The 17,603-nt window shown below is 38.3% G+C and overlaps 2 protein-coding genes across 6 annotated transcripts; one reads left to right on the top strand and one right to left on the bottom strand.

The window, feature by feature from the left end:
• Positions 1–718: 718 nt before the first annotated feature.
• asb15a (ankyrin repeat and SOCS box containing 15a) lies at positions 719–4,814 on the bottom strand. 2 transcript variants are annotated; one of them, XM_027173042.2, is made up of 10 exons: positions 4,489–4,814; positions 3,593–3,701; positions 3,440–3,477; positions 3,197–3,328; positions 2,924–3,082; positions 2,581–2,826; positions 2,274–2,445; positions 1,565–2,102; positions 1,193–1,346; positions 719–1,069 (listed from the first exon to the last, which is right to left on the bottom strand). In XM_027173042.2, exons 2-10 carry the CDS (start codon positions 3,688–3,690, stop codon positions 900–902), a joined length of 1,707 nt encoding a protein of 568 aa, XP_027028843.2. In that variant the 5' UTR covers positions 3,691–3,701; positions 4,489–4,814; the 3' UTR covers positions 719–899. The 2 variants fall into 2 exon arrangements, with proteins under 2 accessions (XP_027028843.2, XP_047675220.1); XM_047819264.1 differs by lacking the exons at positions 3,440–3,477; positions 4,489–4,814.
• Positions 4,815–5,672: 858 nt separating this feature from the next.
• On the top strand, positions 5,673–16,526 carry iqub (IQ motif and ubiquitin domain containing). 4 transcript variants are annotated; one of them, XM_047820060.1, is made up of 14 exons: positions 5,673–6,012; positions 7,411–7,638; positions 8,911–9,147; positions 9,787–9,921; positions 10,044–10,211; positions 10,341–10,516; positions 10,979–11,134; positions 11,228–11,438; positions 12,651–12,826; positions 12,923–13,093; positions 13,313–13,489; positions 15,038–15,286; positions 15,385–15,570; positions 15,772–15,837. In XM_047820060.1, the coding sequence occupies exons 1-14, from the start codon at positions 5,718–5,720 to the stop codon at positions 15,820–15,822; spliced, it is 2,616 nt and encodes an 871-aa protein (XP_047676016.1). In that variant the 5' UTR covers positions 5,673–5,717; the 3' UTR covers positions 15,823–15,837. The 4 variants fall into 4 exon arrangements, with proteins under 4 accessions (XP_047676016.1, XP_047676015.1, XP_027029299.2 ...); XM_047820059.1 differs by lacking the exon at positions 15,772–15,837 and adding an exon at positions 16,143–16,526 and having other exon boundaries at positions 5,674–6,012; positions 8,914–9,147; XM_027173498.2 differs by lacking the exon at positions 15,772–15,837 and adding an exon at positions 16,143–16,526 and having other exon boundaries at positions 5,674–6,012.
• Positions 16,527–17,603: the final 1,077 nt, after the last annotated feature.

Here is a 17,603-nt window from a genome sequence, read left to right as displayed (position 1 = left end):
ACATACAAGCCTCCGAGGGCCCCAAAAGTGCGTGGGCCCTTAGAATCATCCTAACTTCCCCCATTTAGTGGTGCCAATGCTCTTGACCAATATGTATTTTGCATATTGGTGAATAATAAATAATGACTCATCTTGTAAGCTATAAGAGAATTCAGGTTTATTTTCTCAGACCATCACTGTTTTTAGTGTCAGATGTCAGAAAGCACATATTTCATTTTAACCATGGTTATGAGGAAAATGGGACAAAATCTAAATATCATGGCAGACTGGGGGCTACGAAATGGGTCATACTGAGACAACACTGAATTTGAACAAGGCAAGGCTTCACTATGCATTCATCTCTCTAGACTGTTCAGAAGGCATTTTTATATTATAAGTAAAATCGTTTGTAAAAATATAGGTGATTCCCTGCAGACTGGACTGAGTAGTGTCATATGTACTCAAACAACTGTATTAAAATGAACATCCCTACTGTTTACAACACAAAAAAAGAACAGTATGTGAAATGTGAAAAGAATATTTACAGTACACAAAGAACAAATAACAAACTCTTACATCCACATAAAACAAAGTGGTCTTTCATCGTAGCACCAGAAGGCTGTCTTTATTAAAACGTACCCCTTTAAAACAATTTCTAATTTAAGACTGTAAAATTCTTATTTCTCTTTATTGTCTTTGCTCAAGTCCAGTGGTTGCATAATAGCTTAGCATTAATTTCTCTTTCTCTCTCTCTCTCTCTCTCTCTCTCTCTCTCTCTCTCTCTCTCTCTCTCTCTCTCTCTTTTTACTTAACAGGTATGTATTGTACAGTATACTTGAAAAGTAAGCTTCCTTTGTTAGAACATCTTCACAGTATTTGTATTGTTTGCTGTTTTTTTATTCCTTGATTGAATATGATCATTAATCTGTGCAAAATTTGTCATACAGGTCAAACTCTCTATACATCAAGTACTTCTTAAGTAAAGGTGGGAATGGAGCAGAGTTGATAATGCTTGGGTCCCCCAGTCTTCTTGGAGTCATCTTTCTTCTGATCAACAGCCTGCACATGTGCTTTAGAGACCGGGGGTTTCCTGGAAAAGTTTATATACAGTACCACCATGAACCGCACTACATCATGCTTCAATAATTCATCACTTTCATGTTTTATTAACACCTAAGAGCATATTGTTGCAGTCATAGTTTTAGTTATTCACCTAATATGTCACAAATGTCTGGCCATTCTTTGTGCTTCTGCAGAACCATTTTCAGTTTTGAACAGATTGGGACGTAGGCGACGTAGTCCAGAAGAACCCGCACAGCTCTTCCTGCATACCGCACCAGCCAGGAGACACTGACGAAGTCACAAAACTACACAAACGACATTAGTGTAAACAAGCATGCTAGATGATATACAATTAGAGAAAATATTTCAGTTCATTTTTTTTCTCAATAAGGATGGTTTCTCTTTTCTTCTAAGAGAAACCATCCTTATTGAGAAAAAATGGATTAAAATATTTTCTCTAATTGTATATCATCTAGTCTCAGTTATAACTCATTTTTTTCTAGCAAATCTATGGCAAACTCACAGGGATCTTTTCACTCGAATGGTCTGAGCGATGGCTCTGGTCAGGCCATGATGAGTCATGGTGGCAGATGAAGCATTTATCTGCATCATAGCCACTGTTAAGTAGCATCCTCATTAACATCTCATCCTTAAGGCAGTACTGTAGCGCAGTGGGGAACAGAGTATCATTGACCACTGTAAAGTAGTAGTTCACGTCAGCTTCGTTGGCCAGAAGCAGCTTGACTATCTCATATCTGCTAGCTCTCACTGCCACCAGGAGACAGCTCAGAGGATCCAGGTCAGGTTTAGCGCCAGCTTTGAGCAACAGCTGAGTGCAAGTCACATCTCCATTGGAAACACAGAAATAAAGGGCGCTCTTCCTCATATCACCATAGTTTTCAGATATATGCTTGTCTAGAAGGGAATTGACATCAAATCCATTCTCCAGAAGAAGCTCGAGGCACTGTACATGGCCACCATCTGCTGCTGAGTGAATGGGACTCTGACCCGCAAGCCGCAGAGCCCTTCTTGTAGTAACAGGGATCAACATCCTCAATGCCCTAAAGGAAATCAATTGATTGCTGAATAATTTAATGAAGAAACTTGTTCCATGATACCTTTAACCATAAGCATAAATTGCATATTGGGACACCGATTAACATTGAATGTAATTAACCTGCTGCTGCCTATCTCTAGGTACTTCCTGTAAGTACCTATCTCTAGGTACTTACAGGAAGTGCCCTTCGTAAGCAGCTCGATGAATAGGGAGTAGTGCAGAGAGGCTGGCTATGTTGGGATTGGCCCCATTTTGGAGGAGAAGGTTGATACAGTCAGGATTACCAGCACCAGCAGCATCGTACAAAACAGTGTCCCCATTCGGTGCCTGAGCATTTACATCGCCACCTGTTGATGTAAAACAAAGAGCCTAAATTTACAGTTTGAATAGGAACTATTTTTTGGTAATGAATCTTCCAATTGGATTTTTTAAACATCAGCTGAGTATTCAGCATTCTTTCAATTATGTTATTTGATCCTTACCATTGTGAATAAGGATATCTAGAACTTCTGCCTGGGCATATTCTGCAGCAATACCCATTGGGGTGACCCCGTGCTGATCTGTCTCTGAGATCTGGCCTCCGTGCTTCAGTAAAAGTTTCAGGATGTCAATGTAGCCCACTTTAGCCGCCTCATGCATTGCTGTCCACTTCTTCAGACAGACCTGGTTCACCTGTGCACCTCGATTTATAAGAGCTAGAGCTATATCAAAAGAATCTGTTCTTACAGCTGCAAAAGAAAAGCATTCATGAAATCTTATGCCATTGAAATTTATGCATGGAGTTTTTACGATTAGATTGGTCTGTTAGTAAAGACGTAGTAATACCCAGTAACAGAGGAGATTCATTTCTTCCATTGGTTTTATGAGGAGAAGCTCCATGATCCAGCAAAGTCTGCACAATCTCTACCAATCCTGCTTGAGTAGCCAGAGTCAAAGGGGTCTCTCCATCTGCTGTTTCCTCCTCAAGGGTCAGCCTATAAGATGCTGTCAAAAAGTGAGCAATGATATCACTACTATCTTTTTTCTAGATATTCTGTGGCCACAGCATACATAGACCTCACCAGTGACTGTGCAGATGTATGTAAGTGACTTCCTCACCATATATCACTCTCTCCAGCACTTGTACTGACTGTTGTACCGATGCCCTGTGGAGCGGGTACCATCCTTTTGCATCCACCTCAGTAAATGCAGCCGGGTAGTCCGACATCTCGTGCAATATATACAGGTCACCTGCGGATAGAAGGGATTCTCCTGCTGCATTTCGCTAGACATGATGACACAGGTAAAGACTGTATGCACAGCATGCATTTGAAGACTTTACAGCTTTACTGCAAATCTTACCCATTTTGATGGCATCAAATATTTTCTGATTTTCCACACTATAGTTTTAAGATACAAGTGATTGTCAAGAGTGACATACATTTCTATAAACAATGAAAGTAAGATTTATAATTGTTTTATTATAAAAATTATTCCTTTTTTTTTGCATCATACCTTGCTGGAAAATTATTGCTCCAAGACTCTTCAATACTCAGCTGGATGGCATAATTGAGAAGCTGGTCATCCTCATCTGCTTCGTCTGTAGTGTCCATTATTAATTACTCTTAAAGGGAGAAATGAAGGGTTTGATACAAACATAGCACACAATGATGACATTCTTTTCCTTTAATTAAAAAAAAGCATTTGATAATAATAATAATAATAATAATAATAATAATAATAATAATAATAATAATAATAATAATACATGGCACTCTCAAAATTATTGGCACTTTTAAAACTGTATTTTATTAAAACTCAATACGAATGCAAATAAATGCATCCTTGAAAAATGAAGCTTGATATTTATTTTCCAGAAATCAATCATTCTTACATTTGACAAAAAAAAATCTACCTAAGCAAATCCCTTTATCATCAATTACCGTGGGGAAAAAACAAGGAGCTGTTTAATACCAAAGTAATATGCCCATGCCATAAATCCTGTGGAATGAATTGAATCATGCACACTGTAAAAGTGCTTAAAATGTTCTGCATGCAGGAGTTTTCTACAATGTTTCAAAAAAAATAAATTAAATTAAAGCTTACTTCTGCAGGGCAATTTTGTATAAGGTCACCTACAGCTCATAGGTCATTAAATATGCTCTTTTTGTATTGAATTCATTATACTTAACATGTTATTATATACTGTACAATAAAGGTTACCTTTTCACAGGGGACATAGCTACAATATATAAACTCTTAGTGCCTGAAAAAACTGGTACTAATGGTAATAGACATGACATTGAAACATACTAAGCTACAAAGTAAAGTAATAGCATTTGTGTGAGAAAACTTTGCACTCGTCTAAACTATTTTAGGCACCTTTCTTCAAGCACAAATGCTAATCTCACCTTGAAAAATATAGTTCCAGTAAAATCACAGGTTGCCATTGGTTTACAGTAGCTGTATGCTGTCAAACCTCACTGTGCACTGAGATACTCTGAGCACACAGTGATGATCTATTTTTGGCTTTCACCTGCTTTCAGAAGGCATATGCATAAAAGGAAACTAGAGTGTTGTCACTTGTTAGCGTGTATGATCATTTTCAGCTGGTAACCTGCTATTTTATAATTGTATATTTTATAATCAAATTACTGTGTAACAGGCCTCAATGCACACTGTGTCAGAGCATAAAAATTCTCTTTATGTATTTAAAACTCAAAAAAAACCTACTCTAATAATCCATACTACTCCGATTACTCCTATTACAGCAGTATTCTTTATAGATCTTTGTAACCTAGTCAGATTTATCATTAACAATATATGCATAATCATTCACCAGTCTTAACGGGGCTAGAGTTACGCAGGATTTTGTGACATTGGTACAGGGAGCTGGACACTCCTGAAAAACCTGACCTTTGCAGAATAATACCGTCAGGTTAGATGTTTTATTTTGCGTTAGTGCACAAGTACACACTCACCATCCACTTTATTACAAACACCTTGCACACTTGCACATTTATACATTTATATCTAATCAGCCAATCATTGAGTCTGTTGAGTGTGATCACACTTTCTCTTCATTTTGATGTCTTATGTGAACTTTAACTGAAGCTTCTGACGTGTATCTGCATGATGTGTTGCATGACACTGCTGTCACATGATTGGCTGATTAGTTAACTGCATGAATGTGCAGGGTGCATGTGTTTCTATTACAGTGCATGGTGCATGTATGTGTGAGGATTAAAGTCCTTGTGTCTCTATTTTCAATTTACATTCAAAAAATAAGACAAGGTAAAAACAATCGTGGTTGCCAGAGTACAACAGAACAAAATCAATCAACTGAGGTTTCATTAAATAACCAAGGTAATCCCATCTATTAGGCTCAGATGGGATCAGTTGAATTTACTTTAATGTTAATTAAATTTAAATTATTAATTTAATTTAAAGAGGTCCTGGGGTGCAAACATGTTTAGATCCCTGACGCTACAAAGGCTGTCTGTCATTGTATATAAACACAGGCTATATACTGTAACGAGTCTGTCTCTACGGAACCGAATCACGTGACGTCGCGGTTACCATAGTAACCTCCAAACAATTTTTCCATTACCTAGCATCGCTAGGCTAGTTCTAATTAGCAATGGCAGATGAGGAAATTGAGCGCGAAGTTATGGAGAAAGATAACAATTTAAACCTGCATAATTCAGATGAGGACACGACAGAAAAGACCACTATTCAGACCCAAACTGCGCTTACGGAGGATGATGATAGCAATCAGACATCTGTGCAACAGACCCAGGTAGATATCGGCTCAGATGATGTGGAAAAAGAGCCGAGTTCACCATCTCAAAGAATGGAACAGAACAGAACAGGTCCCCAGGAGCAAGAAGCAATCAAACCTGCTGACGATGTTGTGGGAAACTCCACAGCTACAGGTGAGTTCATAACTAGTTCAAAAATCCCTCTTTATCGAATACAATGGAAGACCAGAAACTACCAGTCAAAAGTTCTTGGACACTGTGAAATTCTCATGTTTTATTTTCAAGAAAGAAAATGATACACTACATTCACTGGATGTGCATTTATACCGACAATAATTTACAGAAAATAAAAATCAAAGAACAAAAATAAATATTTTGTCAAACAAAAAACCCTAGATTTCAGGGGAAGAGTCTAGACCTGCCAAACAAATTCTAGGCATTCTGTGAAGTAGGAGGATTGTAAATATTGTTCTGAAAGTTCACTCCAGAACTGTTGAAGAGGGTTAAGGTCGGGTGACATGTCATTATTTTAAGCCTTCCTTCTTGTTCTTTTTTCTTCAGATAATTCTGGCAAACTTAGATGTGTGTTTTGGATCATTGTCCTATTGTAGTATGAAGGACTGGTCAGTCTCTGGAGAATACTATGGTAACCTTCTTTGTTAAGAATTCCGGTCACTGACTCTAGAGCCCATAAAACACCACCATATTGTAAACCTTCTGCCTCCAGACTGGTATCATCTTCTCACCAGTTCTGCGATGCACGTAAAATCTTCGCTTAGAACCGAAAATGTTAAAATTTGATTCATCAGACCACAAGACATTTCTCTAGTCAGCAGCATTCCAATTTTTGTGTTCCTTTGCCCAAAGAAGCCTTTTGACCTTGTTGGGCGCTCTCAGCAGGGGTTTCTTGGCAGCTACATGCCCTATAAAGCCAGCTTCCCGAAGTTTCCTCTGCCCTTTCAAACTAGTTGCATTAAGCTGTGCTATGATTTCTGGTGAACTTAGCTTTCTGCTATGTAGGCTGGAGACTCTTATAAAGTTCTTCTCTGGTTTTCTTGTTGAATGAGGTCTTCCAGTTTTTTTCCGACCAGCATTCTTCCTAGTTTCTGCAACCCTCTTAATGTTGTTTGCTACAATACTCACTGGTATTTTGAGTTTCTGGTCAATTTTTCTGTAAGAAATGCCTTCATTCTTCAGTGTAAACATAGCTTGCCTATTCTCTCTTGTTAGTTCATTTTTGCCTCCCATGGTTGCCACTGATTGTTATAAAAACATGCAAAGATAACCCTAACCTGAGGTAAAACAGACCCACTATTTGACCCACTATAAAACAGACCCACTAATAAGCTTTAATTCAGTTCAACTGGACAGTAAAGCCAGTCAACTGTGATTGAGAGACATAGCATTACACCTGTATACAGGTGCACAAGTACTGCAGTCAATTATAAACAAAATTTAGGGAATCATTGAAAAAGTTCAAGAATTATGCTGTTCATGTTATTTCATTTTAAATAGCAGATCAAAAATGTTTTGTTATGGAGAAAGATAACAATTTAAACCTGCATGATCCAGATGAGGACACGACAGAAAAGGCCGCTACTCAGACCCAAACTGCGCTTAAAGACGATGATGATAGCAATCAGACAGCTGTGCAACAGACCCAGGTAGATATCGGCTCAGATGATGTGGAAAAAGAGCCGAGTTCACCATCTCAAAGAATGGAACAGAACAGAACAGGTCCCCAGGAGCAAGAAGCAATCAAACCTGCTGACGATGTTGTGGGAATCTCCACAGCTACAGGTGAGTTCATAACTAGTTCAAAAATCACTCTTCATCAAATGCAATGGAAAACCAGAAACTACTAGTCAAAAGTTCTTGGACACTGTGAAATTATGTCTAAATTTTGTCTAACAAAAATCCCTAGATTTCAGGGGAAGAGTCTAGAACTGTAGAACAAATTCTAGGCATTCTGTGAAGTAGGAGGATTGTAAATATTGTTCTGAAAGTTCACTCCAGAACTGTTGAAGAGGGTTAAGGTCGGGTGACTGCGGGGGCCATGGTATTATTTTCAGCCTTTCTTCTTTTTCTTTTTTCTTCATATAGTTCTGGCAAACTTAGATGTGTGTTTTGGATTATTGTCCTGTTGTAGTAAGAAGGACTGGTCAGTCTCTGGAGAATACTATGGTAACCTTCTTTGTTAAGAATTCCGGTCACTGACTCTAGAGCCCATAAAACACCACCATATTGTAAACCTTCTGCCTCCATGCTTAACAGTTGGTGCTACTCAGACTGGTATCATCTTCTCACCAGTTCTGCGATTCACGTAAAATCTTTGCTTAGAGCCAAAATATTAAAATTTGATTCATCAGACCACAAGACATTTTTCTTGTCAGCAACAATCAAATTTTTGTGTTCCTTTGCCCAAAGAAGCCTTTTGACCTTGTTGGGCGCGCTCAGCAGGGGTTTCTTGGCAGCTACATGCCCTATAAAGCCAGCTTCCCGAAGTTTCCTCTGCCCTTTCAAACTAGTTGCATTAAGCTGTGCTATGATGGTGAACTTAGCTTTCTGCTATGTAGGCTGGAAACTTATAAAGTTCTCCTCTGGTTTTCTTGTTGAACGAGGTCTTCCAGTTCTTTTCCGACCAGCATTCTTCCCTGTTTCTGCAAGCCTCTTAATGTTGTTTGCTAAAATACCCACTGGTATTTTGAGTTTCTGGTCAATTTTTCTGTAAGAAATGCCTTCATTCTTCAGTGTAAACATAGCTTGCCTATTCTCTCTTGTTAGTTCACTTTTGCCTCCCATGGTTGCCACTGATTGTTATAAAAACATGTAAAGATAACCCTAACCTGAGGTAAAACAGACCCACTATTTGACCCACTATAAAACAGACCCACTAATAAGCTTTAATTCAGTTCAACTGGACAGCAAAGCCAGTCAAATGTGATTGAGACACTTTTATAGCATTATACCTGTATACAGGTGCACAAGTACTGCAGTCAATCATAAACAAAATTTGTCAATAATTAAAAAAGCTCAAGAATTATGCTGTTCATGTTATTTCATTTTAAATAGCAGATCAAAAACACGACACGACAGAAAAGGCCACTATTCAGACCCAAACTGCGCTTAAAGACGATGATGATAGCAATCAGACAGCTGTGCAACAGACCCAGGTAGATATCGGCTCAGATGATGTGGAAAAAGAGCCGAGTTCACCATCTCAAAGAATGGAACAGGACAGAACAGGTCCCCAGGAGCAAGAAGCAATCAAACCTGCTGACGATGTTGTGGGAAACTCCACAGCTACAGGTGAGTTCATAACTAGTTCAAAAATCACTCTTTATCGAATACAATGGAAGACCAGAAACTACCAGTCAAAAGTTCTTGGACACTGTGAAATTCTCATGTTTTATTTTCAAGAAAGAAAATGATACACTACATTCACTGGATGTGCATTTATACCGACAATAATTTACAGAAAATAAAAATCAAAGAACAAAAATACATATTTTGTCTAACAAAATACCGGACAGCATAGCCAGTCAATCATGAATGAGACACTTTTATAGCATTATACCTGTATACAGGTGCACAAGTATTGCAGTCAGTTATAAACAAAATGTAGGCAATCGTTGAAAAAGATCAAGAATCATGCTGTTCATGTTATTTAATTTTAAATAGCAGATCAAAAATGTTTTGTTATGCTGAAGTGAAACATTTTACTTATTTTCAGTACAATATCTGCATAATTTTCTAATACCGTATATATGAGAAACATGGGTTGTCCAAAAAATTTGACCGGTAGTGTACGTATATCCAGTCGACCTTTGCATAGATTATATGCATCGTCCTTTTGTTTGTTTAAGTAGGCCTAAACCGATATGATTGTTTATGGTGAAACCATAAAAAGATTGTCTCTGAACTCTTTGTAATGTTATGTATTTCCAGTTAAAATCTTACTTATGCCAGAAGGACACATGATGACTGTGGCTTTTATGATTGGCCTCACCACTAAAGACCTGAAGAATCATTTTGCCAATGAGCTGCGAGTACCAGCTGACTTTATTCAGCTCACACTTAATGGTGTTCACACTTTATTAAACACTCTTTAATTATATATACTTACACACATACACAAGCCATTTGTACAAACAGAAGTGGACCTGGAATGTAAACATTTGACTGTAGTGCTGTTTGGTTGTCAGGTAATTCTATAGAGGATCAACAGACCCTGATGAGCCTTGGGGTGCAACCACATGCCACGGTCCAGTTCGAACTGAGCTCATTAGATCCTGAAAATTACCCCATCAAGCCAGTTAAACCTCAGCAGGAATGCAACATGCCCGATGTCATTACCGTCAGAGTACAGACAGGTCAGTTTTTTGTCCTTTTGTATTTGTGTGTCTTTGGAGCTGATACTAATGAACAAATGAACAGTTTTTGATGCTTTTTAGAAAAAAGATTCTCTTTCTTGCCTGTATCTTACTTCTTCCTACCCTTAGACACAGATACCTATCAGGATGTGGTGGTTGAGATTGAAAGAACCACTAAAAAGAATCCTTTCTTGGGAGGATATTGCCACAAAGTCACTAAAACCGAGTACCACCATGCTGGAATACAGACTGTGGCCAGGAGGAGGCCTGATAGAGGTGTGGAGATGTTCAGCAGAGACACACAGGTAAAAACAATGGAATTTTGAACTCAAATGAACTATAAAAGCAAAATATATAGGTATGCATGTGTATATTTATATATGTACGGAGCCTTATAAGTACTTTCCTTAAACTTTTCCATATTTAAAAAAAAAACTTGCCCTTGTAATGGATGATTTTTATATTAAGGCGAATTGAAGAAAGAAACTCATACCCCTCTTGGCCACAAATGTACGCGTTACAGCTGCAAGTCTTTGGGGATAAGTCTCTATCAGCTTTGCACATCTGGATCCTGATATTTCTGCTGTTTTTTTATTTAGCAAATTTAATTAAGCTCTGTCGTATTCACTGCCAACATCTTGCCATAGGTTCACAGTCAGATTGTATCTTTACTGCAGTTTCTTGCAGTCTACAGTACATCAGGTTTTCTTCTACACTTGCACTATATTTTGTGAATGTTTTCTAAGCTTGTGATCTCTCTGCACCAGACATGCACTGTAAAGGACCAGGCTCAGCAGTGCACCATTTCCACCTCCACTCAGATGACTAAACCTGGGTGCTACATATTCACCACGGAGGACAAGCTCATCACACCAGGGAAATACATCACTGCAGATGAATACCACAGCAAGAGGCTTAATGCTGTATGTCCTGGTCCATAAATGTGTACTTAACTATATGTTTGATTCTTTGGGCAAAGATTAGATTGAATCATGGGCTTGCCTGTATGCTTTCAGGTCATTATTATTCAGACACATATTAGACGTTGGCTGGCCAAACGACTGACCACACAGCTGAGACTGCATAAGGAGATGTGCCTGGCCTGGATTGAGATGGAAGAAAGACGAAAGAGAGATGATAAGCAAGAGAAGATCAGAGCTGAATACAACCGGAGAATGAACCCAGAGAAAAAAGAAGACTTTGCACTGCTTTATAATACACTAGAAAGTAAGTAGGAGTGTGTCTGTGTGAAAAAGTGCCCTTCACAGCTACAACGCGTAAGAGAGATTAATATACAGGTTTAATCGTTTTAGTTTATCAGCAACCTTCATGAAAATGACCACAAAGGAATATATTTCATGACACATACTATACTGCGTAATCTTTTGAGCTTAAACATATGAGTGCTATAAAACAGTAAGATTCCTGTATTGTTTTACAAAGTTGGTAACACTGGTTGATAATCTGCAGAACATCAAAATACGTTACATTCTTTGGTTTGTCATCTGTACACTTGAATTTGGACCACAGGTTAGCAATAGCTTTAGAGACCGCCTTTTCAAAACACTGATTCTGTGCTCTTCTGTAATCATTTGAATGTACTGTATGTGTTGGGTTATTATCTTGTTTATCCCTCTGCATCAATTTCTTAACCTGCTGAAAGAGGATTTGGTCTAAAATATACTGAATGTAGTGGAGTATATGATGATATCCATCTTCACACAATCCCCAAAGCATTAAATCCAAAAGATTAGATCCAGCACTGTATTTCACACTGGGAATAATGATTGTAACCAATCCGGCTAACTTTTGTCTGTATGCACTATTGGACAGTTGTGAGAAGTGTTGCGATAAACACCCAAAATTTTGGATCCAAACAGGTTTAATTTGAATTGGTGATATTTCTTGTATATTATAGTGTATAATTTGATGTCTAGCCTTCATTTCCGTCAAAGTTTCTCTAGTTTAGAAAGGCAGCTCTCAAATGTACCGTTGCTTTTTATTTCTATTGTGGGATATTACACATTTTTTGCAGATAATTGTGTTTTTTCTTCCACAACCACGGCAACCTGAACCATTTAGGACTGCATTTATTTCACTTATTGATAAAGATCGGGGTGAAGTGAAGGTATTTTGTGTATTTTGAACTGAAGCTAATGTGTCAAGAAAATTATGGCAGGTGGAAGAGAAGACATTTTTCTCAAGCAGTGATGCATTTAATTCGTTTTGATTATATTTTATCTTAGATTTAAGAACATTACAAGGACCAGAACAAAATGATTTCTAATGTTTATTTTATCATCATATTCATAATCAAGTCTTTTATTCCACTTTTCAGGGGAACACAAATAATATTTGGCATCATAGTTTCGGTTTTAGTGAGTAAACTTCGTGTGATTAACATTTTCATGCAACATTCCTACTGTCTCTTTGTGCTAGAGTGGAGAAAAGAAGAAATGGAGCACATTAATGCCACTCTGTGTGGAGCAGAAAGGAAAGCTGCTCTGTGTGTTCTTTTGGATCAGGAGGCACAGTTCATTGCATCTATTGAAACCCACCGAATAGCTGCGGGAAAGAAGAGCCAGGAGATGGCAGTGCAAACGTTCCTCAATAAGGTTAGTGCATTTTACAATGTATTAAGAACCTGCTGTTAGGTTTTCCATAGTGTGCACAGACATTTCTGTACTGCATTTTGTTTGTCCATGGTGTAGTGTGCTGCCTCGAAGCAGTGGCAATCGTTTGATGGGAAAATGACCCAGATGGATACGCCGCACATCATTAGGGCCAGAGAGCTTCGGGATCTCTATGGAAGCATCACCCTGAACTATCTAAGCCCGGATGAGCGTCTTGATGTGCTGCTTACACTCAAAAATACTGTCAAGGTAAACAACATCCTGTATTCTCTTTTTCTGTTGTCGTTGTTTTAAAATATGTTAAAATGTGTATGTGATTTTAAATATGCTATCCTGACATAACTAGTAGAAATAAAAAAAAATAGTGCTTCTATCGTATAACTTTGCTCTTCTTATTATTTAATAGAATCCATAGAATAAAGACCTGAATGCAAAGTTGCATGTTTTTTTGTTTGTTTGTTTGTATAGGAACATGACTGTAAGCTGACTCGAGAGATCCTGGAGTTGATTGACAGAGAGGGCGATCTGCTGATGAGAGGTGTGAAGGAGAGTAATCTAGAGGGGCTGAGGAAGAGGATTGCCACACTCTTCCTCCAGTACATCAAAAACCCTCATTTCAACCCCCAGGCATCCAAACTGCTTCGGGTGTGTACTAATTTAACTCACTATCGGTTATTTTACCTCTCTAGCATGTGCCTTATTCATGGCATATAGCTGAAGAAAAGCTACGTCCTTACACCATGCATCCGTCCTCAGTAACCTCACAAAGCTTTACTACGACTATTTTTAGATGAATGGCCTGATTTCAGGTCAGTGGTTATGGTATTATATTTTTCCATTTAAGCATCATTAAGTACCATTAAGTATAAGATATACCATTCTTGGTCATCAACTCATAAATAAGTGTATTATAATCAAAAACCTAACCAAAAACTATATAGTTTCCTCTTAGATGAAGAGAAATTTAATAATCCACTAATTTTTCATTTATTGGTTTTCAAATGCCATTTTAGTGAGTTTAAAATATGTTTTAGCTTTTTCAGAGCACTGTTTCCTTGAACACATGCGTTCCAAATCTCAGCTTACTTTGTCTATAGACAGCCAGTCATGTCTGTTATTTGTGTGCTGGCAGATATAAACCTACAATCTTTGCCTGATTCCTCTCAAGGTTTCTTCTTCATATGATCTCAGGGAGTTTTTCTTTGCCATCATCACCTGGGAAAATGAATGATTTAATTAACTATTTATGGTAAACAAATCTAAAATTTAAATAAATCTAAACAAGCTCATAAAATACAGCCCAATGAACTCATCATAAAAGCTTAACAAGTTTACCTTCCCAAAGGGATCCTTTGCTTCATAGACTATAGTAGGGTTCTCTCAATGGAACGAAACAAAAAACAGGTTGATAGAACTGGAATTTTTTGTGTCTAGGCTACCAGTCTGTCATCCTGATATCATTTTTTAATTTAAAACAGTGGCCACATTTGCTGTAATGAGCTTCAAATGAACTTATAAAAGGACATGTGATGCCATCCCATAGCATCTTTTCAAACTGCTGCCCGTGCTGCACCACAGAGAGGCATAAAACTTTGGAAGAAAGAGCTATCTGGTTTCTTCTGCATACATGAGCTCTATGACACGACTGAGGTGCTCTTGAGCAAGGCACCGAACCCCCCAACTGCTCCCCGGGTGCAGCAGCATAAATGGCTGCCCATTGCTCCGGGTGTGTGTTCACGGTGTGTGTGTGTTCACTGCTGTGTGTGTGCACTTTGGATGGGTCAAATGCAGAGAACGAATTCTGAGTATGGGTCACCGTACTTAGCCGTATGTCACGTCATGTCGTCACTTTATGATGCACAGGAATTTTCTGCCTTGGTTTCTGGTCAAGAATGGCTGGTGTACAAAGTTGAATTGTCCTTACAATCTGGTCAATCTGGTGGACGCGTTTCTTGAAATTGTGCCATTCAAGATTTCATCATATCACAAGTAATTAAATTAATGAAATTGCACACTGAACTGTGTACAGTACTTGATAACCACGCTCTGTGTAGGGCAGTTATGACAATAAATATGTAACCTGGAACAGCAATAAATCACACATTGAGCTGTAAATAAAAATTCAGGATAAGCTACATATAAGAGCTTTGTCTAATTTACAGACAAGTTTATTGTTATTTTCTTGTTTGTCAGGTGGCACAAGACCCAGAGCAGCTAAGGAAGAATGTCATTTTTTGCCGTGGCTGCACTAAATTCCTGCCCAGCTCTGAGTTCTCCTTGGCAGTGAACACACGCGTGGTGAGACTTTGCCGCCGTTGCAAAGAGCTGGACAATGAGGCTCAGCAGAGGGAAGACTTCTTCTGTTACAAGAACATCCTCAAACATCTGTGCAAGGATGAATCAGAACTCAACCCGGATGCCAAGATCCCTTACCTCATACAGGTAGTTGTAGACACCATATAGCTATAAGGAGATCATTAGAGTAAATTCTATTAAAACCATTATAGGGGATGCTAGTATGCTGTGTATTTCTTTCATAGGAGCAGGATCTTCGCTACCTTGTGGATGTGGTATGGGGTGGTCAGTGTGCACTGACTGGGAGTAGAAACCTGCACGACCTGCTGATGGTGCGCTGGGACAGATGTTATGAATGGAGCCCCTGGAACTGCCTTCTGCTTAACAAGAACAAGGCAGCCGCTCACTTCAAACTTAAAAACTTAGAGACGGTAAGAAGCACTCACATATACACCCACACACAAGCAAACACACATGCTTTCAGTCCAAAGAAAAGCATTAAAATACAACATGTATTTAAAGAGTAGAGAGTAGAGCATTAAAGAAAGAAGAGTAGAGAGAAAAGCATTAAAATACAACATGTATTTAAAGAGTAGAGAGTAAGCCATGTCACTTTTAACCGTCTTATTTAGAGATATTTCTTGCTTCAAGATGTAAGATGTACCTTACTGGATGAATACTAATGATATGCAGAAGCACATAGAAGACAAGGTTGGATTCAGGTTTATGCTAAATCATATGTCATATGTATCATATATCATTTATATTTATTAATCAACATTTTAATCTGATCATCTATCTGGGATTATTTGTTTCATCGTCCTGTCAATCTTTTGATGTAAAACGCCAAGCCTGAAATGGAACCATTTTACAAATTCAGTAACTCTCTGAAAGTTTAAACTCCTTATCTAGCACGTTAGGCTTGTGTTTATTGCAACCAAGATAATGTTGTGTGTGTGATGTAAGCATGACCTCACATTTTTATCTCAACACTTCCTTGTAGACATATGCCACTGTGTTTATCTGCAACATTAAGCACAAACACGCGTTGGCACGGAAATACTTCTCCAAGATCCCTTTGATGGCACAGTATCTCCATGATGTGGACTCACAGCCTGTTGCCCACAGTCGCCTGCTGGTCACTAAACCCGTCACTATAGTGACCAAGTAGTCACAGTAGGACACCACCTATAATGCCTACAGCTGCATCTCAGCCTCTGTATTTAATGTTTTTTTCAAGTGTTATAAAAAAAAGCAATACACTTAGTTACAGCTATTTCACACTGATGACTTGCTGACATATAGGTACATGAATAATGGAAATGACTGACTCATTTAGATTGGATTGTTAACGACACTTAACATAAAATAAAGTCTTCAAGATCAATTGTCACTTTGTTTCCCTATAAAACGATATAATTTTCTCCATTTTCTATGATTTTCTTGCCATTCATTTCAACATAAAGCAGGGAGCTAATCTAAGCACAGATTTACAGTAGAGGAGTATAAAGTACAGAATTTATACAGGATTAAATCAGGAATTGTATGCAATTCTCCATCAATCTGTTGAAAACTAATTTGTTGCTACTCATAATGTAATGTAATGTACTAATTATACCAGCAAAAGAAATATAGCCACACTTATAATTGGAAGATGGATGATTCACAATATGCAATTAGAGCTAAAAGGTCAAGAATCTGTTCTTGTGTCTTAATAATTACATATGAAAAAGTCAGAGTGAGGTATTCAATGTCCTGTCTGTAATGGACTGAAGGTGTAAAAACCCTTTTATTTTGTGGCTTTAAGAAACCATTTTTTGTAGCCTTGGTCTTGGTCCGTAGAAATTCGGTTTCTTGAACACGTGAAAATCTGAAAATGATCAAGGTCAGAGTTCTTATTCTGTATTTTAATGAGTGAATTCACGTCTCTGGACAACACAGACTTGAGAGGTAATTGAGAGGTTTCATTCTTTCTTACTTCACACACTGAATACATTTGCGGGGATGCACTTTGAGACCCTGCATTAGAATACATATACCTCAAGGGTCAATTTGTTTTGTTCTGTGGACCGTGGTGTTGCCACCAGTGTACACTTTTCCACCTTCGCTGTAGTCACATGCTAAATTCAACCAGTTCACTTCCCAAAATTTCTCAGAATTCCTTTCTTGTTTGAGGATGTAAGAAATTACAGATTGTATGCACCCAGATCCCACCCCAAGATAGAAAGAGCATCCTCAGAGCTACAGTACCAGCACTGCACGACTGTTCCCAACATCGGAGTGCCAACCCAACGCAGGGCACACACACATTCTCATTCACTCACGCAATCACACACTATGGACAATTTTCCAGAGATGCCAATCAACCTACTATGCATGTCTTTGGACTGGGGGAGGAAACCGGAGTACCTGGAGGAAACCCCCGAGGCACGGGGAGAACATGCAAACTCCGCACACACAAGGC

Source organism: Tachysurus fulvidraco, chromosome 10 (assembly GCF_022655615.1).
Source record: "Tachysurus fulvidraco isolate hzauxx_2018 chromosome 10, HZAU_PFXX_2.0, whole genome shotgun sequence".
Classification (NCBI taxonomy): domain Eukaryota; kingdom Metazoa; phylum Chordata; class Actinopteri; order Siluriformes; family Bagridae; genus Tachysurus; species Tachysurus fulvidraco.
Note: the sequence above shows the minus strand (reverse complement) of the source record. Positions and strands in the feature narration are given on the sequence as shown.